General features: G+C 44.5%; 1 protein-coding gene across 1 annotated transcript in view; it reads left to right on the top strand.

Moving 5' to 3' along the window:
- The first annotated feature begins 6,670 nt into the window (after positions 1 to 6,670).
- The window catches only part of BCAS1 (brain enriched myelin associated protein 1), an 88,605-nt gene continuing 70,416 nt past the window's right edge, over positions 6,671 to 24,859 (top strand). Inside the window, exon 1 of the mRNA XM_044919050.1 lies at positions 6,671 to 6,716. Within this exon, the coding sequence (XP_044774985.1) occupies positions 6,671 to 6,716 (46 nt within the window). The remainder of the gene's footprint in view (positions 6,717 to 24,859) is intronic.

Below are 24,859 nucleotides of genomic sequence, written 5' to 3'. Positions count from 1 at the left end.
CTCGGGGAAGGACAGCTGGAGACCCCGGCTCCCTGGCATTTGCAGGCTGACAACACAGAGGCCCCACAAAGATGGCCCTGACAAGGTTGGGGAGGTTTCCAGATGCCTGGGCAGACAATGATTATGGGGCCCAAAGGCAGAGGCCCTTTCTCCTTCTGAGAATCCATGTTCTGTGTATCAGGGTAGGCAGCAGCTGGGGGAGGTCTCTGGCCCAGGGGAAGCTCGTGCACCCCAAAATATCCAAAACAGCGGCCCAGCTGTCACAGAGGTCACCTGGAGATCTTGAAAACGTACTGGTGCCCCGGGCCCCACCCTGGAAAATCTGAGGGATCCGGTCCAGCTGGGGCCTGGGCACAGGGATTTAAATCCACCCCCCACCCCCCACCCCCATCTCTTCTGCATTCACTGATTGTGGCCTCAAGGACACAGCCGGAGGTGGAGAAGTAAAAACCCTTTCTATCCGAACGACCCCTCACAGAGACTGACCCCATGTTCTCAAAATGCTAAGGCCTCAAACATGAGTCTAATTTCAAAAACAAAACGCCCCGCCATATGGCATGGCTGGTGTTTAATGTCAGAATAGGTCATTAAAAACAAAAAAACTAACACCATTGGTTCATGAAAGAAAGGGCATCCCCTTCAAATTTGTTTTTGTTTTTTTCTTTGTTTTTTTGTGGGGTTTTTTTGTTTGTTTGTTTTCAAAATAAAAACTGGCTCTTTCAAATGAATATAGCTTTCTTGATAGAAAAACTCTTTGTCTGATTATTTTTTCTCATTTGTTGGACACCGGAGAAAACCCCATCACAGACAGGAATTATTGTCTGAACCATCTTGAGCCTCAGTTTTACCATCTTTTAACTGGGGGTAAAGAGGCCTTGCCTCCCAGAGTCCTTGAGCTGGGTTTTAGAGAGATCAGCTCATCCTAGTTTGCCCTGGGAGCGGGGGGTGAATTGGGGGAAGGACTTTCCTAGTTTTAGCATGAAAGTCCTGCACCTCCGAACGTCTTCTTTCCCAGGACAGCCCGGACTGATGCTCACCATCATGGTATTCTCCATATGTGCCTGATTATGAGACTCCCCTGTGCATTTACTAAAAATACAGATCCAGGGCGCCTGGGTGGCTCAGTTGGTTAAGCGACTGCCTTCGGCTCAGGTCATGATCCTGGAGTCCCAGGATCGAGTCCCGCATCGGGCTCCCTGCTTGGCAGGGAGTCTGCTTCTCCCTCTGACCCTCCCCCCTCTCATGCTCTCTCTATCTCATTCTCTCTCTCAAATAAATAAATAAAATCTTAAAAAAAAAATAAAAATAAAAAAATAAAAATACAGATCCAGGGCTCCAGCCCAACTTTTTGGTGAGAGAATGTTGGGAATCAGAGGTGATGCCGTGTTCCTCAGCTGATTCTCACTATCAGGGAGCTTTGGGGGAAACTGCCTGCAAATCTGCGTGAGAATAAAGATGACAACCCTAATCATGGCTACCACTTGTATGGTGCCCACCGTGTGCCCGGATCTCTTCCCTGCACCTTGCATATAGTAACTCACTTAATTCTTGCAACAACCACCTGAGGTGGGTGCTGTTGTCATCCACATTCTTAAAATTTTTTTAAAAGATTTTATTTATTTATTTGAGAGAGAGAGAGAACATAAGAGGGAAGGAGGGGTAGAGGGAGAGGGAGAAGCAGACCCCTGCTAAGCAGGGAGCCCAGTGGGATGCAGGGCTCCATCCCAGGACCCCGGGATCATGACCTGAGCTTAAGGCAGACGCTTGACTGACTGAGCTACCCAGGCGCCCTTGTTATCCCCATTTTACAGAAGAGGAAACCGAGGCCCATCGAGGCTTGGTAACTTGCCCTGGATCATTCTCATCCTTACCCTACGTGCTACGTGGCTCTCTATCTACATCGTTCAGCACTGGGCTGGCACATGGCTCACTCTCCCTACACATCAGATGTGATTATCATGATTGTTTTATTAGCTGTACTATCTTTAGGGCAGGGGAGGACTTTCCATGCTTGAGCCAACTTTTAACAGAAGCTGTAATTGCTAAATGTGAAATTGTTCCCCTTGACCTCCCCAAACAGTCTGACCTCGCCCTGAAGGCTGACTGTATTCATTTCTGCTGATACTGACAATGGCCAATAGGTGCAGGAACCTTTTGTTTTTGTCCCATGTAAATCCTGCTCTTTATACAAAATCTGAAGGAAGAGCAGGAACCATTTCACAACACCTGTGTTCTAACTGCTGGTGGGAAGCAATATTCTCTGAATCCAGGTTATCCCTGCAAAAGACGGGCGAATGCAGTGTCCTTCTTTCTGTCCACTTGGCCCTGAATTTGCCAAGAGGCTACTTCAAATCCGCAGTTTTCAGGAAGACGGAGGAGCCCCAGCTCTGTGGGATGAAAAGTTCTCCTGCCTGCTCACATCACACTTCTTGCAGCCCGAAGATTTTTCATGACCTCAAACATTTTTTGAAAGTAGCCCCCCAAATTGGACTGAATCCGAACTGAGTAAGAAGAGCTTGAAAAGTTTGCAAACCCATGGTTGACTCATTTTTTAATTTTGTAAAAAGCTGGGCTCAGGTGGTGACATAATCTTCTGTGTGTCTATCCTTGTGAGTGGCCTTGGTCAAGGCATTGCGCCTACTAACCTCAGTTTCCTTGTCTGTAAAATTGAAATAATGGTACCCATGCCTTGCTGATTATGCTACAAGGAGTCAATGAGCTTACTCTAAGTAAAGCCCCTCGAATAGTTTCTCAACACATGGTAATCACTCGCCAATTTGGTTGTTGTTGTCACTATTTTGTCATCACTGTGGTTGTTAGAGCTGTCATCTTTATTTTTATACATAGTGGGTTCAAATCCTGGTCATTCTAACTACCGCCAACACTTTGTCTCTCAGCTCCCTCAATCCTCTTATTCGCAAGCTAGGTATATATCACTCAGGGTGATCTCCAGTAGCAGGTGATAAACATTCTGGAAAAGGCCAGACTTTTTAGACCATCTAGTCTCTGTTGCAATTCTGCAACTCTGCGTTTGTAACATGAAAACAGCCCCATGTTGACAAGATGTGAATGAATGGGCGTGGCTATCACCCCATAGAATTTTACTTATAGATACCAAAATTCGGAGTGCATAGAGTCTTCCTGTGTCACAATCTATGAGTCTTCTTCTGATTTTTTTTCCAACCATTTATAAATGTAAAGCCTGTTCTTAGCTCACCGGCCACACCGAAATAGGCAGTGGGCTGGATTTGGCCCACAGCTGTTGTTTGCCCACCCCAGTCTTGAAGATTCAATATTATATTCATGATGCCCGTTTATAGATGGAAGTGATGGTCTATCGTAAGTATGCATGTCATGGATTTTATAAATAGGAAGTCTTGCAAAATAACTAGTGTCCTGTATGTGTTAGCAAGTGCTCAGCTTTATTACCTCGTATGATTAGAAAACACATAAAATCCCCAGATCCTGTTATTGATCAAATTCCCCCGAGAGAGCAAGGGGTAAGATCTATGACCCTTTTCTGGCCTCTGAAATTTCTGATGACTCAGTGCGTCTATTACCAGGGCATGAAACTTTATACTGTGGGCCAGAAGCCCGGGGTAATCCTTGGAGACGCAAGGGCTGCTTTAACCAGAAATCAGAAGTCCTGGTTTTTATTCTGAAAGCTACCAGAGCTGATGAGCCCGAGGCTCCTCAAACATACATTATTTGTGTGTGTGAAAAAGAAACTTTTAGGTCTCAAGGCAGCAGGGCTCTGGAATGTCTGAAAGAGCCCTACTTCTGAGACCAGGCATCCTCTGAGTCAGACTCTCACTCTGCATTTCCTGGATGTCTCTCCTGGGTGAGTTTTGGGGACCTGATTCCCTCCTTTCGAAGGGGAGGTAATAATACGCAGAACATTCCAGTGGTTAGGAGCCTAGGCAGCCTGTTGAATCTTGCTTCTGCCATCATTACCTGGGTGACCTTTGGAAAGTAATTCAGCCTCAACTTCCTCATATCTAGAATGAGATGATCACAACACCCGTTTTACAGGGGTGCTGTGGGGTTCAATAAGCCGACACAGGGAGCATGCTTGGGAACCAGTGCTGGGAACTGAGAACGTGCTGAATAATTGTTGACTTTTATCATTATTATTAAAGCAAGGCTCTTGAGAGGCTTAGTAACGATGTGGGCACACGCCTAGCTCAGTGCAGGCGAGGGGAGGCGTAATTATCAATGATTAAGTCCCTCCTTCCCACCAATAACTGATAATTAGCACCTGATAAATGCAAACACCGCGGTGAGAATAGAAGATACCACAGCAGGTAAAGACAGACAGACCTGGCCTCATGATGCTTACAGTGTATTGGGGAAGGGACACAGAAGCTAAATATTCTGTTTTGCCCTCCCAGTCTGGATCCATTGTTACTTCATTCCAGAACTTCTGCCTCCTGCGCCCTAGCCTGGCCTTGGTTTTTTACCAATTTACTTTTGTTCATTGCCTAAACCATTGGGTTTAACAAGCACTTAGATATTACTTATACCGAGCCTCCCATTGTTTTTACCATTTTACAAGCATCAATCATTGAGTCCTTATAGCAGGCCTGTGAGGCACAGAGAGCCTAATTAACTCACACAAGGACACACAGCAAGGAGAAGCAGAGAGAGGGTTCAAGGCCAGGTTGTCTTGCTCGGGCTCTGGGCTCCTAATCATTGTACCATGCTGCCTTGAACTATCAGAATTGGCCTGTCTGATGGATTTATTGTCTTGTTTACTATCTACCCACCAGACTTGAGCCCTGTGAAGTCAGGGGGCCTAGTCTGTTGAATGCACAGCCATAAGCCTCGTGCCTGGCACGGCATAAGCTACAGAGTTGGTACCCAGTATGTATTTGTTGAATCAATGACTCAGTGAAAACACAGCCAAATAAATATATAATTACAAGTAGCACTGAGTGCTATGAAAATCAAAAACAAACAAAAAACCAGAGCTATGAGGGCTATTAACAAGGGATCTAATTCAGTTTGACGATCAGAGAATACTAAAAATTATAAGTATTATTTTAATTATCCTCATTCTAAAATCTCCTTGATTCCATAGCTGTGTTTGGTTAAAAGGGGGAAAAAATGGTATCTATACTGAATATAAACTGGGGTTGCATTTGACTTAAATTCTACTGAATATATGAGTCCCGAATCTTTTCTCATCCCCCAAAATAAGTATAAGCAATTGACCTAACTTGGGCTTGTGGTAATACATCCACAGTAACTTGTCAGTTCTCTGCACCTAACTTCATAGGCAGGAATAAGACTTTTGTTTGTCTTGGGTTTTAATTCTTCTCTTTCTCTTTTTTTCTCTATTGCAGGATCCATGGGTAACCAAATGAGCGTCCCACGAAGAGTTGAAGACCAAGAGAATGAATCGGAGACAGACGCTAACAAGGTAGTATAGTTAGGGTCACCTAACTACTAGCTGAGCAAGATCATTAGCTCCTGGGTCATTCGCTACTGGTAGCTAGACTTGGGGACGACAGCAGACGAAATAGCCTTTTCAGTGCTCATCACACAGAAATTACTGATGATGTGCTGTTGTCCCAGGGATTCTTCCATTGTACTCAAACCTCCAGCATCCATCCAGGAGCTTGTTAAAGATGCAGGCCCGGGGCTCCTGGGTGGCTCAGTCGTTAAGCGTCTGCCTTCGGCTCAGGTCAGGATCCCAGGGTCCTGGGATCGAGCCCCACATTGGGCTCCCTGCTCAGCGGGAAGCCTGCTTCTCCCTCTCCCACGCCCCCTGCTTGTGTTCCCTCTCTCACTGTCTCTGTCTCTGTCAAATAAATAAATAAAATCTTAAAAAAAAAAAAAAAAGATGCAGGCTCTAGGGACACCTGGGTGGTTCAGTGTGTTGGGTGCCTTCGGCTCAGGTCATGATCTCAGGGTCTTGGGATCGAGCCCCACATCAGGCTCTTTGCTCAGCAGGGAGCCTGCTTCTCCCTCTGCTTGCCTCTCTCCTTCTCTCTTTCTGACAAATAAATAAATTAAAATCTTAAAAAAAAAAGATGCAGGCTCTAAGTCCCCACCTAAGACTTACTGAATCCAAAATTACAAGGTTGGGCGTCTATGAAAGCTGTGTCTTTAAGGACCTCCAAGGTGCATCGTATGGGGCCAGTTTGGTACCTACCACCAGGTGGTTCTCAGCTGTGGGTGATTTGGCCTGCCCCCCCCCAACCCCGCCGCCACCAGGGGACACGTGGCAGTGTCTGGAGACATTTTTGATTGTCACAGCTCAGGGCTACTGATCTAGTGGCTAGAGTCCAGAGATGCTGCTAAACAGTGCACAGGACAACCCTCACAACAGGGAATGATCTGGCCCCAAATGTCAGTGGTGCTGAGGATGGGAAACCCAGATTCAGGTCAGTAGCTCGCAGCCTCGGCTACACATTGGGATCAGCTGGCCAGCGTAGCATCCTAGACCAATTAAACCAGAATCCGCGTGGGAGTGAGGGCAGGCATCCGCATTTTCAGGGCAGCCGAGTTGGGGCACTACTACTTTAGGAAACTTAAGTTTAATTCGGTGATGCACCTTGTGGCCTTGAGGTTCTTCCCTAAGTTCTGATTTCCCCCAAACACCTGACTACAAATGCCACATGTTCTGTTGCAGGTGGCATCTGAGAGTGACTGTGGTCAAAACGGGATGCCGGTGATCATATCGACCCGCGACATTCCATTCTATGATGAAGGTCAGTGCCACATGGGGGAGGTGGGCTGCTCCTCGGCGGGTGGGGAAGGGTCTGTGGATCCCGTACATGGTGAAAAGAAAATGCAAGGCTTGAAGTCACAGGCTCGCTTTGAAAACATTAGTGTTAGTGTCCTGGGGCTGCCGAGACAGTGTTACGAACGGGGTGGCTTACACAACTGAAACATGTTGTCTCACAGTGCTGGAGGCCCCAAGTCTTTTCTTTTGACTGTATTCAGTTATATTAAAAAGTAAAACCACAGACACAAAAATGAAGGTAGAGACCATGAGCCAGTGGGGAAGTGGGGAAGTAGGAGAGAAGAGGAACCCAGTGATGGTGATGGGTAGTCCTGGCTAGGGGACAGTCCTCATCACCATGGACAATCCTCCGCACCACGGCCTGACCACATCAGCAACGTTGGCGCCTTCAAGCACCGCGAGTGGGACTCTGTCCTCTGCCTCTGTCCTAGCTCCTAGGAGCTTCAGGGCATTCCGTGGCTTCCAGATGTTGTCCTCTCTATGCACGTCCATCTGCATGTCCACATGTCCCCTTCTATAAGGACACGGTCACATTGGATTGGTGTCCACCCTAATTGACCTCATCTTAATGTAGTCATTGGCAAAGACCCTGTTTCCAAATGAAGTCACAGGCACTGGTGGATACAGTTCAACTCTGAGCAGCATCCATCCCTTCTGAGTATGTGTAACCGCTGCAAGAGGCCAAGGATCTCCAGCAGATAAGACAAAAGCAAAAGAGTGAAAACACTAAGAGGTTGGCATTTGGAGTTGGACAGACCAGGGTTAAAGTCCCTGCTCTGCGGGGCGCCTGGGTGGCTCAGTGGGTGAACCATCTGCCTTCGGCTCAGGTCATGATCCCAGGGTCTGAGATCGAGCCCCATGTCAGGCTCCCTGCTCATCAGGGTGTCTGCTTCTCCCTCTCCCGCTGCCTGCCACTCCCCCTGCTTGTGCTCATGCTCTCTTTCTCTGTCAAATAAATAAATGAAATATTAAAAAAAAAAAAAAAGTCCCTGTTCTGCAATGGACTAGCTGTGTGATCTGGACAAGCCATTTCACTTTCTAAACCTCAGCTTTCTCAGCTGTCCTCTGGGGATAAGAACACCTACATCACACAGTTCCCAAGAGGATTAAAGGAGACTGTCCATGAAGCATTTACATATTACCTGGCACTTAGGAACTCCACAGAAGCCGGTTAGACAAGGCAACAGAATATTCCCTACACAAGGCCAGTTTTAAAATAGGACGATATACTCACCTATTTTATTTGTCCTGCAGTAGAACACTATACATTCAGTGTATCAAAAGTGGCCGGGTTCTACTTTGCAGAGTATATATATAAACTTATATAAGAAGAAGAAGTAGTTAAGGGTAAGAACTCTGGAATCAAGCTGCTGGCTTTGCCACCTACCAGCTGTGTGACTTTAAGCAAGTTACTTAAGCTCTCTGAACCTCCGTCTCCTTGTCTGTAAAGTGGAATAACAATAGTACCTATAACGTAAGTATCAGATTTAATAAGGCACCTCTTTCAGCGCCTGCCACATAGTAAGTGCTCTATGTATTAGCTGTCATTATTATTTTATGATTATGGTTCCTGTCATTTGCCTGTAAGTTTCTGGGCTTCAGTTTTTTCTTCTGAGCAATGAGGAAATGAGTCCTATTATTGGTTCTAGAGGTTTTAGAATCTCCTAGTGTTAGGGGAAAACTCCTTTCTTTATATTCCACTACTCACGCCACATCTGACACCAAATGTGTGGGGTTTCCATACCAAGCAATTCTGTGACGCTTCTGGGTGTCCTCCGTCTCAATGCAGTTCTGACTCTGTTGACCTAAAGTTAACATCAGCGCCCACAGGCTGAAGCCTCAGTCCCTCAAGACTGCCTCCCACTTTCAGTTGACAGTCACAAGCGGTGGGTGGTCAGGTGACCCGCACAAATCAGAGATTCCCAGGAGCCCCACCTCAGGTTCAGTCATTTGCTAGAATGGCTCACAGACCTCAGGAGAACAGTCGACTTATTAGATGGCCAGTTTATTATAAAAGGATAAACTCAGCAACAGCCAGATGGAAGGGAGGCATAGGGCAAGGTAGGAGGGCCTGGGGGTGACAGAGCTTCCGTGCCCTGGTTGGGCACACCACCCTCCCCGCACCCCCATGTACTCACAGTCCAGCTCTCGGAACCCTATACTGTAGGGATTTTTGTGCATGCTCTATTACACAGACGTGATTGATTAAGTCATCGGCCATTGGTGATGGAACTCAATATCCAGCCACTCTCCCCTCCCCAGAGATGGGGGATGGGATGGAAAGTTCCAACCCTCTAATCACAAGGCTGGTTCCCCTGGCAACCAGGGCCCCCATCCTTAGGGGCTTTCCAAAGTCACTCATTAACATAAACCCAGAGGTAGTTAAAAGGCGCTGGCTTGTTATGAATAACAAAAGACGTCTTCATGGCTCTTATCATTTATATGATAAGTTTTAGAGGCGGTCTGTGCCCGGAATGGGGATGAAGACCAAATGGGTATTTCTTATTCTATATCACAATATCATTCCTGAGGAGTTTATTAAAAGCTTAGATGGCAGGTCCCCTCCCATAGGCTCTATCTACAATAAGCTAAGGTTGGGAGCTTTCTAGAGGATTCTGACTCACCGTCGGGATAGGCAATCCCTGGACGAGAAAAAGGCCCCAAGTTTCTCCCTGCCTTTAAACCCTGTGCGTCAAACTTATACTTTGATGTACACAAAATGGATTGTATTTATAGCCGTGGCCTTTGATGAGAATGGGGTAAAAGCTGGCCATTGAGATGCATGGGCTTTGAAATGAGAACCATACCATTTATATAATTTACAAACTGTAGATGTTCTCAAGAAATTGAGAGGCATTGAGAATGTAATAGGCCCTATGGAAATTACTTTCTCTATCGTGATTATACGATTATTCCCCTAGTTGTAGTATAGGACGCAAGGGCAAGGAGTGTGTAGGATGAACAGAAGCACATAGTGTTGGGAATTGAGAAAGCATCCCCCCTCTCTCCCTTCCTCGGTCCCTCTCTCCCTCCTTTTCTACACCTTTCCCTCTTTTCCTCCCCAACATTTATATATATATATTTATATACGGAAGGAATTCCTAAAAGGAGGAAAACAGGTTACAGAAACACAGGACGACAATCTGGAATAGCATATTGCTGTGTGAATACCTACACAGGACAAGGGAAACCAGAGAATCGCATTTTGGTGAGTCCTGGGTTCGTGGCATTTAGCTCTAGTTCCCTGCAGCCTTGCTTTCAACTTAACCGGCGCCCGCTGGAGAATCTGTAAAGAGTTTAGATTAATCCTCTGAGGTCAGAATTCTGCCTGTCATTCACTGACAACTTGAGCCCTGTGCAACTCGCTTTGGAGTGATTATCCCACTTAATGAGGAAGGCAGCCTATTATCACCCTCTTGCTGTTTTCCCCAGGTCATTAACTAGGTTATCATTTTCAATGCAGTTTTTAAGGGGGTATAAAAGTAGGATTCTGGGGGCCTTTTTTGATCCTTTTGACAGAATTCTCTGACCAAATCTTTTGATGCACATCTGTATTCATCTCTGGTGGGGTATACATATACATATGCGCATAGAGAAAAGTCACCAGAGGAAGGGTAAGTGGGATTCTGCGTGACTGTGTTCCTTCTTTTTATCTATATTTTCCCCACTACGGTTCAACAATTAATCACCCTGCAGGAACATTTCCTGGGAGGGCTTATTAAGAAGCGGGGGTGGCAGTAGGAAGGAAGGGTAAGAAGCCAGGGTGCGGGATTTGAGTCGTGGCTCTGCTCTGTGAGCTTGGACAAGTTTCTGAGCCTCTGTCCTTTCAATTATAAAATGGGAACGATATTCCTGGTAGAACCAAGCTTCTAAGATCACCATGAGGCTGAAATGAGTTGATACATGTGAAATACTTAGAATAGTGCCTGGCAGCTGGTAAACACATGGAGGAAGCTACTTGTGCTGGGTTGGATTTAATGTTGATGCTCATAAAAGCTGTCATACAATTTGACATTCACTGGATTATCTCTAGCATAACTTTTATATCCGGGTGGGCCCAACGTACTCTCAAGGGCCTTTCAAGGGGGAAGCAGGGGGAGATGAGAGGGATAGAAGCAGATGTCACAGAGAGAGAGAGAGAGAGAGATTAGAAGATTCTGCAGTGTTGGCCTTGACAGGAAGGAAAGGACCATGAGCCAAGGAATGCAGGGGGCCTCTCAAAGCTGTAAAGAGCAAGGGAGCAGATACTCCCCTAGAGTTTCCAGAAGCTGACCCATTTTCAACTTCTGACCTTCAGAACTGTAAGATAATATATTTGTGTTATTGGAAGGCACCAAAATTGGGGTGATTTGTTACAGCAGCAATAGAAAACTAATGTGAGCACACTCATACTTGTCTAAGAGACCTGGGCTTAGGTCCCAGCTCTGCCACCCACTAGCTGTGGAACCTTGGCAAGGAATTTGTGTTCTCAGAGAGTCATCTGTAAAATGGGAATAATAATAATAATGATAACTTTGTAGGGAGGTATAAGAACAGTGGCTGGCACACAGTAAATGGGTTGAAATACAGGAGACAAGAAAAACTAGAAGCAGAGTCTGTTGTCATGCGCGTCCTTTATCCCTGGCTTTCCCTGTCATGTCATCTGATGATCTGAGATTTTCCCACCTGTGTATTTATGCCTAGAACCTCACTGATCTTTGGAGAAATAAAAATGCCCCATTTTTCTCCTTCTTCGACTCCTTTCTATCAAATTTATTACATTAGTCCCCTCTCTAAAAAAATCTGTTCAGTCCTCAATGCTGTTGGATGGCAGAGACTAATGCACGATGTATCATCATTTTTCAGAAACAGGAGACTGTCTCTGTTTCACCTGGATACGGAGTTTCTAAAATAGTAACAGCTTCCCTTTCTGTTCCTAGTCAATTGTTCCCAAACGGAAGAATTGCCAAATTTTGCTTTAAAAAAAATAAAATAAAATAAGTGGAATCCTTTTGCGGGACTGAAAATTCATACGTGAGCCAAGTGTCCCTGCCCATGTGATAACATCTGAGAATAGACGCATTTGCCAAGAGTGACGCTTGGGCGAAGTGTACTGGGAGCCCCAAGGCCAAAAATCAGAGCTACCCGAGATGTGAGAACATCCTCCCGTGAGGCGACCCAAAAGCAGGAAGAGAAAGGCCAACATGGGCCACCATTTCCCGCCCTCCTGCCCCCGTTTTATCAGGACAGAACGGGAGCTCTTTCCCAGAAGGCCCTGCGCGCAAGTAGGCATCCTCTTAATCTCATTGGCCAGAACTAGGTCACGTGGCCCCACCAGCCGCAGGGCATGCTAGGACGGCACCCATCTCCGGGCTGCAAGCAGAGAACACGGGGCTGGAGTGGATTGGCTGCCGGGTGGGCCGTCAGCAGTGCTTGCCAGCATTGATCTCGAAGAATTACCGCTGGGCAACCAGAAGGAGCATACATCTTTACTCAGGCCTTCAAAAGACGTTAGGGGGATTTAGCTCGTTTCACCTTGCTGTGTATGCTCCTTATGCTCAACTCCGCACTTGAAACCGTGCTCCAAGCCGCATCCACGCAGGCTCTCCCCTTTCTCCTTCCCCTGCATTGCACGGCCTCGCCTCTCAGTATACAGCAGCGACTTCGGAAGACTGGCCCTCGCAGGTGGCCCAGCGCTCCTTGCCCCTCCACCCCCTTGCAAGTATGCCCTGGGGAGTCTAAGCCTTAGTGCTTTTTCTCACCAAAAACTCTAGGGGAGAATTTCTGTTGGATCAAATTATCCTATTACACTACTATGGTAGACAGTCTCCAGATATGCACACCCCACCCCCCAAAATACTTCACCTTTCCCTATTGTGGTCTTCACCCATTGAATCTGGGCTGGGCTACATAACCAATAATACGGAGTGAGTGGGATGACACATGAATTCCAAGGCTAAGCCTTAAGAAGCCCCGTAGCCTCGGCCTTTGTCTCTTGCAGCACCAGCTTTAGGGTAAGCTAGCTACAGGGTCAGTCCAAATGCTCTGAGACCGTCCTGCCGGGAGGGAGCCCACGCTGGTCCCACCAAGAAGCCAGGCGGCAAGAAAGAGAGAAATGCCCAGCTAGTCCCCACATGTCCAGCCAGCCCAGCCCAGGACAAGTCCCTAGGCTACACAAACATGTACAGATCCCTCTAATTCAACAGGTACACTCTTTAATTCACTGTTTTTCGACAGCTACAAAATGTTTTAAGGTATGGATATGCTATCATTTATTCAGCCATTACCCCGGATAGTGGGCATCCATTTTTTATTGTTTTTCTTTCTCTCCACTCCAAACAATGTTGCAGTGAACACTCTTGCACACATTTTTTATCCTTTGCATTTTAGATAGTTTCTTCCTGAGGGAGGCTGTACAAAGTATGGCTGGAGAGAGTGCTCTTGGACAAACCACATCTGCAGCCTCGCTTTACCTCTTCGCAGCTGTGTGAGCTTAAACAAGAGACTTCACTTCTCCACCTCATGGTGTTACGAAGAGAAAATAAGATAATGCTTGCAAATCCCTTCACTTGGTGCCTGAAACAATAAAGGATGGCCATCACAATGATGTCGATTCCTGGAAATAGTGGTGCCTGATTTTTAATCCACACTGGAATCACTGGGAGGATTTTTTTTTTAAATCCCATTACCAGGCCCCACCTAGAATCAGTAAATCAGAAGCTCTGGAGGGTAGGGCCCAGGCACAAATCTTTTTGCAAGTTTCCCTGGGCATTAGTATTTTGAAAGCTGTTAATGTTCAGCCATGGTTGGAAACCATTTGGAATGCACTCACATAGAAAATTCCTTATTCACATTTTTTTTTTTTCAGAAATAAAACATTGGCATTTCTGTTTTATATTCTTCCAAGACTTTTTTGTCCCTACCATGGCTGACACCCTGGACACAGCATTCTGTTCCAGGGTTCATACAGTTGGATTTCATTAACTTCCACGCAGCTGCTGTCGAGTAAAACACAACTTGTTCTTTGCCTCTCTGGACTGAGAAGAAGCCCGGACAGCATATTCTGCTCTGAACATAGAGACATCCGACATGGTTTCAGGAGCATGAGCAATATTAACTTGTCCCTGTCTTGAAGGGTCATCCAAGAGAGCCCGAAAGAGACCCAGAGAAAGCATGACAAACAGCAAAAAGAGAAACAGGATCGTCATGGGTCAGCTGTACATTATTTCATTTCTCTCCCCCAGGGTGCATTTTAACCAGATCGTGAAACACCATAAATGCTTCCACCACAGTTCTAATCCTAGAGTGGACTTTTCTAAAGACCTTCTCTTCATATCCTTTTACCACACTGGGAAGAATTTGCCAACACTTGTCACTGCACAAAAAATCAATCAATCAATCAATCTATGAGACCAAAGAAATGGTAAGCTGCCCTAAACATTCCTGGAAGTTTAACAATTAAAGCAGCAGATTAGTGGGTGAGATCTGCTATGTGCAGAGCAGACCTCAAAGGCCACAGGTTTCTGAGAACGAGACACGGGAAATACAAGCAGAATCTGGCTCCATTTGTAGGGACAAAAGCTGTGATGTAGAGCTGATTCTCAGCTCCAGGCGTGGTTGCCCTGCAGATATCCCCCAGCAGATAATAAGAGATTTCAGTGAAAACCCTGTTTGAGGATTTTCAGATGACATTTCCCAATTCAAAAGAAAAAAAAAAAATCTAAACATTGTGCTGGACGAATGCCATGCTGGCCCTATCAGCAGATCTCACAGTTGGCAACTTCTGATAACGTAAAGTTGTTCTCCCTACTTTTCATCGCTCACCAAAAATAACTTTAAAAAAAAATCATCATCATCACCCTTAGGTGATTCCAGCCTGAAGTGACTAAACATTTAAATCCTATAGCTAATTAATTCTAAGTTGTGCTTGCTTAGCTTCTGGACCCACCAGGCCTCCTGCCCTTGATAACATGCTCCGGTATATGTTGTCACCAGGGAGGGACCGCGTGGGTAGGAGATCCCCAGTGGCTGTGTCCCCCTTTGAAGCCGCCTCTATGCTTCATTTGTGAACTCTTTTTAAAATGACCTCTGAAGGGTATATCAACTCCAGGGGACTTAAAATTTGAGGTTTCTGAGTTTGCTGAGCAGAGGGTCAGACTCTGGAACATGGAGATGCCCCCGAAGTCATGCCACTCCAGGATGCGGGACCCACTTGGCCTGGTGAAGCCTCCAAGACAGCTGTAGGCTCATCAGTTACAGACCCCACTGTCGCTGCTGGGCCCGCCCCAGGCTAAGTGGAAATGGGCCAAATGTTCCTTCAGTCAGTCTTCAATCCCATTCTAGACCCCTCCTTTCCCCCTATCCTTTCATTATTTGTACATGTTTAAGTGACATGGGATGATGTGGGCCTTAGTACGTGTCCATATAAACATTCCCAACAGTATACATAATAAGGTAAGACAAGAAAAACATCCCCACCCTGAGTCTCTCTGCTTCCCATTTCCTTCCTTAGAGGCAAGCATTCTTCACCGTTTCTTAAGGCCAGAGGTGTTCCAACTGAGCATATTTTAAAATCTGTTGCTCTACCTCTCAACACCACTTTTTAAAAATGAATGGGAACATTCTGTACATACAGTTGGATATGGCTTTTTTCCCTTACTAGGTGTCTTGGAGAATGTTCATGTGTGTGGAGGATTTCACTGTATGGGATTCACAACCAGTCCCCTACTGATAAGTGGTTCGGTTGTTTCTAGTCTTTTGTCATGGGGACAGTGGCCCAGCAAATTGTGTGTATCTGTTCTGTGTCTTTGTGCCTCGATGCGATTATATTTGTAGGGTAATATTCCACGAGTAGAAATTAGAGTTCACAGGGCTTGTGAAGTTTTAAATTTTGGTACATATTACTAAATTACCCTCCAAAGAGATTGCCAAAATACACTGCCACCATCGATAGACGGGGCTGTGCTTTCTCCTCTTCCCTCCGTGTTAGGTTACTAAATATCTCCCTTTTCACCAGTTTGATAGGTGGAAAGCTAAGTCTCCTAATTTTGCTCATATTTAACTATTCATGAGATTGAGCATCCTTTCATATGCTTAAAAGTCAGCTGTGTGTCTTTCCTTTTAACTGTGTGCTCACATTTGGTGTTCCTTTCCCCACCCCACTGCCCCCATTTGATGTTTGTTTATACAATGTTTTCCTTTTCCAAAGTGAGTTATAATTCACATACCACAAAATTCATCCTTTTAAAGTATGCAGTTCAGTGCTTTTGAGTATATTTACAAGGTAGCACAAACCATCCCCACTATCTAATTCCAGAACATTTCACTCCAACCAGAGACTCCTTGCCCATGGCAGTCACTCCCTGTAGCCCCTCCCCCCAGCCCCTGGCAACCACTAATCTGCTTTCTGTCTCTATGGATGTGCCTCTTCTGGATATTTCATGTAATTAGAATCATGTGATATGTGGTATTTTATACCCGGATTCTCTCACTTAGCGTCATGTTTTCAAGTTCACCCATGTCATAGTGAGTCGCAATGCTTCATTATTTTCCATGGCTGAATACTACTCTGATGTCTGGTTGGGCCACGTCTTGTGCGTCCATTCATCAGCTGACGGACTGACATTTGGGTGGCTTCCACTTCTTCCACTATTGTGGATAATGCTGTTGTGAACATCTGTGTACACGTTCTCGTGTGGACATATGTTTTCCTTCTCTTGGCTGTGTACCTAGGAGTGGAATTACTGGGTCATACAGGAACTCTGTGTTTAACTTCCAGAGGAGCTACTAACCTGCTCTCCAGAGCAACTGCACCATTTTACCTTCCCTCCGGCAACATATGAGGGTTCTGATAGCTCTTCATCCTCGCCAACACTGGTGACGGTCCGTCGTTCTGATCATGGCCATCCTAGTGGATATAAAGTGGTACCGTGTGGTGGTTTTGGTTGCCTTTTCCTAATGACTGATGGCGTTAAGCATCGTCGTGTGTGCTCGCTGATCATTCATCTGTTGACTCTGGAGAACATAATGTCTTCTTGATTTGGCTGCTTTTCCCCGTCCTTCTCCCCTGAGCCTCTTGTCTCCTAGTGCTTTCTGTCTGGCTACTCCCAATCCCCAGAGTCAAGCTAATAATTGTCACTCTTCAGCAGTGTTCTACGGGGCATGAATTCTACCTACCCCACCCTCCATGTCCAAGGCCTATCCTTGGTGTTCTTATCCTTGGAGGGCACTGAGAGAATAATACGTGACCTTCCCTGGTATGTTTTTACCATTTAAGATGTGCTTTATGTTGTATATCGATCCCTGCCACCCTTGGGGGTGGGAGAAAGACGCTCTATCACATTGCTGCTGGAAGTGTGCATCGCTGGAGTCCTTTCTGGGAAAGAAATCTGGTAGTGCCTCTTTTCAAAAATTAAATGCACATTGATTTAGATGCAGCAGTTCCAATCTGTGCGTTGGTTCCATAGAAATAAAGCATTAGTTTAGGATTTTTGAACACAGATGTTTATCCCGGCATTGTTTGTAATAGAAATGGAAACAATTACTTGGAAGCTCTCAGAACGGTCATTGATTAGGGCAATGGCTTAAATATCTTTTGGTATATGCATACTAAGGAATATTATGCAGTTATTAAAAAAAAATAAGATGGGGCGCCTAGGTGGCTCAGCTGGTTAAGCATCTGACTCTTGATCTCAGCTCAGGTCTTGATCTCAGGGTCATGAGTTCAAGCCCCACCCTGGGCTCCATGCAGGGCGTGGACCCTACTGAAAACATAAGATAGATTTGGACATACTGACAGAGAGGACTAACTGTGACTGTCAGTTCATTCAGGCGGCTTTAACAAAAATACCACAGACTGGGGTAGATTTGTTTTCTAGTAAAACCTTCTTCCTGGTTCATAGATGGCCACCTTTTCACTGGGTCCTCAAGCAGTGGAAGGGGCAAGGGAGCTCTCTGGGGCCTCTTTTATAAGGGCACGAATTCCATTCATGAGGGCTCCACCCTCATGACCTGATCTCCTCCCAAAGGCCCCACCTCCTAATACAACCAGCATAGGGGTTAGGATTTCCACCTATGAATTTTGTAGGGTCATGAACGTTCCATCCATAACAATAATATATAAAAGCAATCAAAAACTATGTCTAATCTGATCCAATTTTTGTAAAAACCAAGAAGAACAAACACAACCCCTGTGTACATGTATCTGGAATGCTTATATGTATTTGTATGAGTGTGGACAAAGCTTGACAAGGCATGCTGGGTCGCAGATGCTAGTTACGTTGCCATGAGAGCAGAAGGTCCGTACAGAAAACGAAAAGAGTTAAGAGATCAATTGTTTCGGGTAGGAAACACATGTTAAATGTGTATTAAAATCAAATGGAGAAAAAAAACCAAAAAACAAAATCAAACATTGAATGTGTCTTTTTTTTTTTAAAGATTTTATTTATTTATTTGACAGAGAAAGAGAGAGAGAGAGAGCACAAGCAGGAGGAGTGGCAGGCAGAGGGAGAAGGAGAAGCAGGTTCCCCGTGGGAGCCCGATGTGGGGGCTCGACCCCAGGACCCTGAGATCATGACCTGAGCCGAACACAGATGCTTAATGGACTGAGCCACCCAGGCGCCCCTGAATGTGTCTTTGAGTGACAGTACTGGCTCCCATTGGAGCAATGGTGGTTTAGCATTTGAATTATCTTTGTACGTTCCAGACTTTTGCAGCACACGAATGATAGGAAATCTGTGAGCAGAAAGGAGAGTGGAAATGGTGAGCTTCACTAGTATAGTGTCACCCCACAGTGATGGGCAAATCACTGCTGACTCTTGAGAGAGCACAGGGTGAACAATTACCTTTTGCCCACATAATGTTGGAACCCAACATTAAAACCCAGCAGTTCCATCACTAGATGCTCAGACATGTTCTATCAAGCTGATAGTCAAGAACCTTCAGCTCTAAGATGCCCCCCGGCTCATTCCTTTCTTTTATTTATGCTGGAATTTCTTGGCCAAGACATCGTGGCTTTTTCATATTGAAATGAAAAGCATGAAATCTGATCATTCCGCGAAATTTCCAAATGTAACATCTTCCTCCAAGCTATAAGTATCTGCCACATGAATCCTTATTTCAAGACCTATAAAACAACAAATGCATTTGCACAACACAGAAAGCCTCAGTTGTTTGATGTGTCACTTGACTCCTTCTGCAACACCTCAGAAGGGTCTTTTTTGTAAAACTTTTTGAGGTCTTCGTCAGTTTTCCCAAATGCCTACCATAATCCTTTGATATTCAAATATAATTCTCTTTTGAAGAGCTTAGTGGGTCGTCACCTAGTTTCCCTTCTACCTTCCTGTCTTCTTCCATGAACTCTTTGAACTCTGCCAGATTCTCACCCGACAGGAGCCACGTGTGTGATCTGAGCAATACTTTCCATGACTCAGCAAACTCCTGCATCTTCTGCAAGGTTTGCAGTTTCCCTTGGCAAATCGTGTGCCTTACATTTCCACCTTAGCGTCCTTTCTCCGGACGGAGTGGGGTATTGACACACAGGTCGGTGTTGCACAGGAAGGGATGTCTGAGTGGGAAATAACTTTCGTAAGTGGACACTTGGTTTGTAAATGAAATTATGGTGATGGCTTCTGCTTCCCTCTTTAACCCTAAGAACTAGGAGGATTTGGGTAATGGATTCTTAGAAGAAAGAACGCCACCTCCGCCACCACCGGTTATTACAAGAGTTGCTACTCTTGCCATTTTTACAGTCAAGCTCCGTGGGTACTTGCTACGCCCTGCACTCTGTGCTCCTGCCTTACGTTTCCCTGACTTAATTCTGTTATGTGCCAAGCTCTGTTGGAGGCACCGGGGACACAGCTGTAATCAAGACAGACCAGGTCTCTGTCTACTTGGGCTTACTTTCTCGTGGAGAAGAAGCAAAATGAATTAATGAGATCATTTCAGAGACCAAGGAAGGCGCTGCAGAACCCAAAGAGGAAATGGGGTGAGAGGAAGGGTGACTTTAGAAAGGGTGGTCAGGAGAGACCTGACCTGAGGCCTGAATGATAACCAGGTAGCCATGGAAAGATCAGAGGGGAAACATTCCCAGGCGGAAAGAACAGCTAGAGCTAGGTCGGTGTGTTAAGAAGAGGAACACGGGCTGAGCTGAGGTTCTAACAGGTGTTGACCATGGTAGAGTTCGGGCTTGATTTTAATTAGGGTGAAGCCCTCTTTGGATAGTTTTATGTAGATGAATGACACGATCTAATTTTTATTTAAAACAAAACAAAGTCACACACCAATGTCTCCCAAATGTGAGAAAACACAGTTGTTGTTTTTTTTTTCTCTTGTGCATAGTGTTTTCTTGAAAATCCGCTAATTCCATTAACCAAACTTTGCTTTGTCCTCTCTCTCTCTTCTGTTCTTGCTTCTACTACAAAATGTCAAGGGTTTGAGCTTTGGAATCAGGCAAACATGGGTTCGAATCCTGACTTAAGAGCATCCTGCTTAAGAGCAGGATGATGTTTGAAAGGTGACTTTACTTCTCAGAGCCTCAATTTTCCCACCTGTAAAATGGGAGTGATGATAGTACCTAATGTATACATTTGCTCTAATACATAAATAAAATGCTTCTTGTTACAGACAGCATTTGCCATAATGCCTGGTACATGGGAAACATTCAATGAATGAACAGTTGCAGTAAGTGAAAATTTGAACTTTGCCACGTGGAAAAAAAAACAACCAACCAACCAAAACATAATCCTTCCTCAGAAGTTCTGAATATTGTAATAGAGACTTTGTCTGTGTGTGTTTAAAATATGCAATAGAACTCTGAGGAAGCAGCTTGTTTTGACTGAGAAGACTTGATACATAGAGAGTGGGAAGCATTCCTGAATCTTCTCTGGCCCAGATTCTTATATTTTTGAAGATAAATTAATTCATATTATTACTATTTTTTGAAGTCTTTCCAGAGCACTCAAATTTGTAGGTTAAACCATTAGAATATTTTTTCCTTATGACTTATGTTTGGAAATATAAAATAGTAATTGTAGTAATAATATATTAATAGAACAAAAAAAACTAACTTTTCTCAAGGACACACCACATACCTGTAAGCAGTAAGCACCTTGTAGGAAGCATTTCAATTAATCCTCATAATGATCCTTTGAAGAAGGCATTGTTATTTTCTTGCCCATTTTATAAGAAAATTGAGGCATAGCGATATAAAGTAATTTAGCCAGATCCCAGATAGACCTGCCTTGACTTAGTATAGGGCTACCTCCTGATAAATCCATTTTATGTTGAAAATGTATTTATAGGCGCCTGGGTGGCTCAGTCGGTTAAGCGTCTGCCTTCGGCTCAGGTCATGATCGCAGGGTCCTGGGGTTGAGTCCTATGTCAGTGTCCCTGCTCAGCAGGAAGTCTGCTTCTCCCTCTTCCTCTGCCCCTCCCCCTGGCTCATTCTCTCTCTCTTTCTCTCTCAAATAAATAAATAAAATCTTAAAAAAAAAAGAAAAAAAGAAAATGTATTTACTATACCTAACCTACCAAGCATCATAACTTAGTCTAGCCTCCCTTAAACATGGTCAGAGCACTTCCATTAGCCTACAGTTGGGTAACATCATCTAACACAAAGCCTATTTGGTAATAAAGTGTTGAGTATGGCATGTATACGAAATGTACTGAATATTGCACTGAAAGGGAAAGACAGGCTGGCGGTAAGGGTTGTCAGTGCACACGTTCATGATCACCTGGTTGACTGGGACCTGCCACTACCCAGCATCACCAGAGAGGGTGGCCCTGCCTATCGCTAACCCAGGAAAAGATCCAAATTCAGAACTCCAAGTACAGTTTCTGCTGAATGAGTATCAGTTTTGCACATTGTAAAGCCGAAAAACACAAGTCCCAGCACTGTAAGCCGAGGACCATCTGTATTTCATATTGGAGAGTCAAACCGAGGTCCTCGGCTCCAGAATCGAAGTTCTTAACAATGACACCAAAATGCCACTGGAAATAAGTTCTCAATCCCATGTCTGCCTACAATGACTTTCTTTTAAAAAGCACATAATACCAAATATATTTTCTGCACTAAGAAGATCAAAATGTTCAACTCTTCTAGATATTTGAGGGCTGTCATCTGCATTCTTACTTGATTCCTTTTTATCTCCCTTAAACTCTTACACATTTTTTTTTCATGGAAAGTAAAATCTCTTTGGTATGTCATCTGTTTGTCTGCTTTATGAGAAAACTCTTTATTGAAACCAGATTCAAGATGAGCTTCTCTCAAGATTGCTTATAGGAATTGAAAGCTTGGTTCCCGTCGTCCTGAAGGAACTTCTTAATTCTTTCCATAATAATGTGAGGAAGGCATGTAAACAATATTCATCTTTGCAAGAGTATAAAACTTGTAACTCCAGTGGGTTTTCTTCCTATTCATTCACAGATTGGATGTGTGTGAGTGTCAGTGTGTGCATGTGTGTGTGTGTGCGCGCGCATGCACGTGCACTTAAATGGATGTTTTAGGACATATTTTGTTTCCAATGTTCATCAGAGATCTCAAAAGTGGTAATTTCTTTCCTGAAGTGGATTTTTTCCCTTCACTTTTACTGCGAAGACAAAGGGTTGGTGGCGTCTCTATCCAGCTCCTTGTAACTTACTTCCTCCTGTTTCATTCTCTTTACCTTCCTTCCTCCCATACTAACTGCTTCCTGGACAGACTTGAAGAGCTTAAAGACAACTTCCCAGGAAGAGGATTGTTTGCTATTACTTGACAAGTGAAATGGTACTGGCCGATTCCGTGAAATTCTCTCCAAGCCACTGAGTATATACTTAATTTAAGCTGGCATGAGTGAAAAAAAAAAACCTGTTGGCCATGTAATGGTAAATTTCATCTTCAGGCATAGCTGGATCCAGGTATTCAAATTCTATCACTGGGCATTTGTTCCCTGAATCTTTTGGCTCTGCTTTCATCTGAGTTTGTTCTGAGGCAGGCACTTGTGAATGTGATGCCCAAGGCCACCACTTACAGATGTACCCCCACTGGTTTGCCAATCCAAGCATAAAGAACGTAACTCTGTTCTAATGGGTTCAGCAAAAGCCACAGGAGTAGTCTAGCTTAGATCATTTTAGGAGGAGATAAGCATTTTAGTAAAGGAAATGGAAGCTCTGGGTGATGCACTCACTCAAGTTTGGGGGGCAGACCTTCATTCTTATGGAATGTTCCATCTAGGAAGTCCTCATTCTTACAAGTTATCAAAAATACTTTCCCCATTCGCTAATATCAAGAGCTAAAGTTTGCATCTGCTGTAATTTCTAAATGCATTGAGGGCTAGTCTAGATACCTGGATGACAAGAATTTATCCTTTATTAAAGCAATATATTGGCACTTTTTAACAAGTCTGTCTAGGGACTACATCAAACTAAAAAGCTTCTGCACAACAAAGGAAGTCATCAACACAATTAAAAAGCAACCCACTGAATAGAAGAAAATATTTGTAAATCGTTTATTCAATAAGGGATTAATATCCAAAGTGTATAAAGAACTCAATAGCAAAAAAAAAAATCTGATTTAAAAATGGACAGAGAATCTAAATAGACATTTTCCAAGGAAGACACATAGATGGCCAACAGGTACATGAAAAGATGTTCAACATCACTAATTATTAGGGAAATTCAAATAAAAACCACACTAAGATATCACCTCACACCTGTCAGAATGGCTACTATGGAAAAAAAAAAAAAAACCAACAAGAAATAACAGGTGTTGGAGGGAATACTACTTGGCCAGAAAAAAAGAAGAAAATCTTGCCATTTGCAAAAACGTGAATGGACTTTAAAGATATGATGCTAAGTGAAATAAGTCAGACAGGGACAAATGCCATATGATTTCACGTGTATGTGGAATGTAAAAAACAAAACAAATGAACAAACAAAACAAGACTTGGAGATACAGAGAACAGATACAGGTAACAGGTGGTTATCAGAGGAATCAAGAGGGTTGGGAGGGGGTTCAGTTGGGTGAAGGGGGTCAACTGCATGGTGACAGATGGTAACCTGTGGTGATCACTTCATAGTGCATACCAGTATCGGATTATTACTGCATTGTACACCTGAAACTAATATAACTCAATTTTTAAAAAGTCTATCTTTGGGAAGATTTTTTTTTCCTAAAGACTTTTTCTCTGAGTGTAACACTCTTACTTACCACCAGCTCTTTCGGTTCCTGGCTGGAGAGTAAGGAAGAGAGGAAAAAGGGAAAGAGATTGGCTGATGCTCTCGGCATTTTGAAAAGCCCTTCCTTGTTTTGAATCTCAGTCTCTGCCTTTTTGTCAACTGTTTCCTCTTCTCCTGGCATAGACCGTCCCCATGATTCATTTATATTCACTGTGATGCATCAGCTGCCTGCCCGGCTTACTTGGCACCCTGACACCTCCATCTATCACTTCCTTATTCCCACTCTCCCTCCAGCCTTCTCTCCCTGAGTACAGTGTTTACCACGATTATGAATTCCTAGAGCACAGGAAAAGCTAGAGAAGAAGAAGAGCTAGAGGACATACCCAGTGCTCCTACAGGGTAACTTCCTTGGGATCTGAGATTGTGAGGAACCCCTAGTGCTTGTCACTGGCCTCTGGACCATCTCTTCTGTGCTCCTCAGCAATTAGCATTCTACATAGAGACCCGGCTCTCCCTTTCTCTCTCTCCTTTTTGTTTGGTCCTGACTCTAGACACTGAGAGATACCAGAGTTGGTCAAAAACAATTGCTAATAAAAGTGTGTACCTGTGTGTGTGTGTTTCTCACACATATTAACGAGCAATATGAGCAACCAAAAGATTCTCCCCTTTCTCTTTTTGTCCTTTTCTCTGTCTTCCTGCAAACATATTGTAAAAGTGATCTGGCTACGGGGCGCCTGGGTGGCTCAGTCGGCGAACTGTCTGCCTTTGGCTCAGGTCATGATCCCGGGGTCCTGGGATCGAGTCCCGCATAGGGCTCCCTGCTCAGCGGGGGGCCTGCTTCTCCCTCTCCCTCTGCCCCTCCCCACCTCTCGTGCTCACTTTCTCTGCTCTCTCTCTCTCTCAAATAAAGAAATAAACAAAATCTTTAAAAAATAAAAATAAGAAAATAAAAGTGACTGGCCACAGCTGTATAAA

This window comes from Neomonachus schauinslandi, chromosome 10 (genome assembly GCF_002201575.2).
Source record: "Neomonachus schauinslandi chromosome 10, ASM220157v2, whole genome shotgun sequence".
Lineage (NCBI taxonomy): Eukaryota > Metazoa > Chordata > Mammalia > Carnivora > Phocidae > Neomonachus > Neomonachus schauinslandi.
Note: the sequence above shows the minus strand (reverse complement) of the source record. Positions and strands in the feature narration are given on the sequence as shown.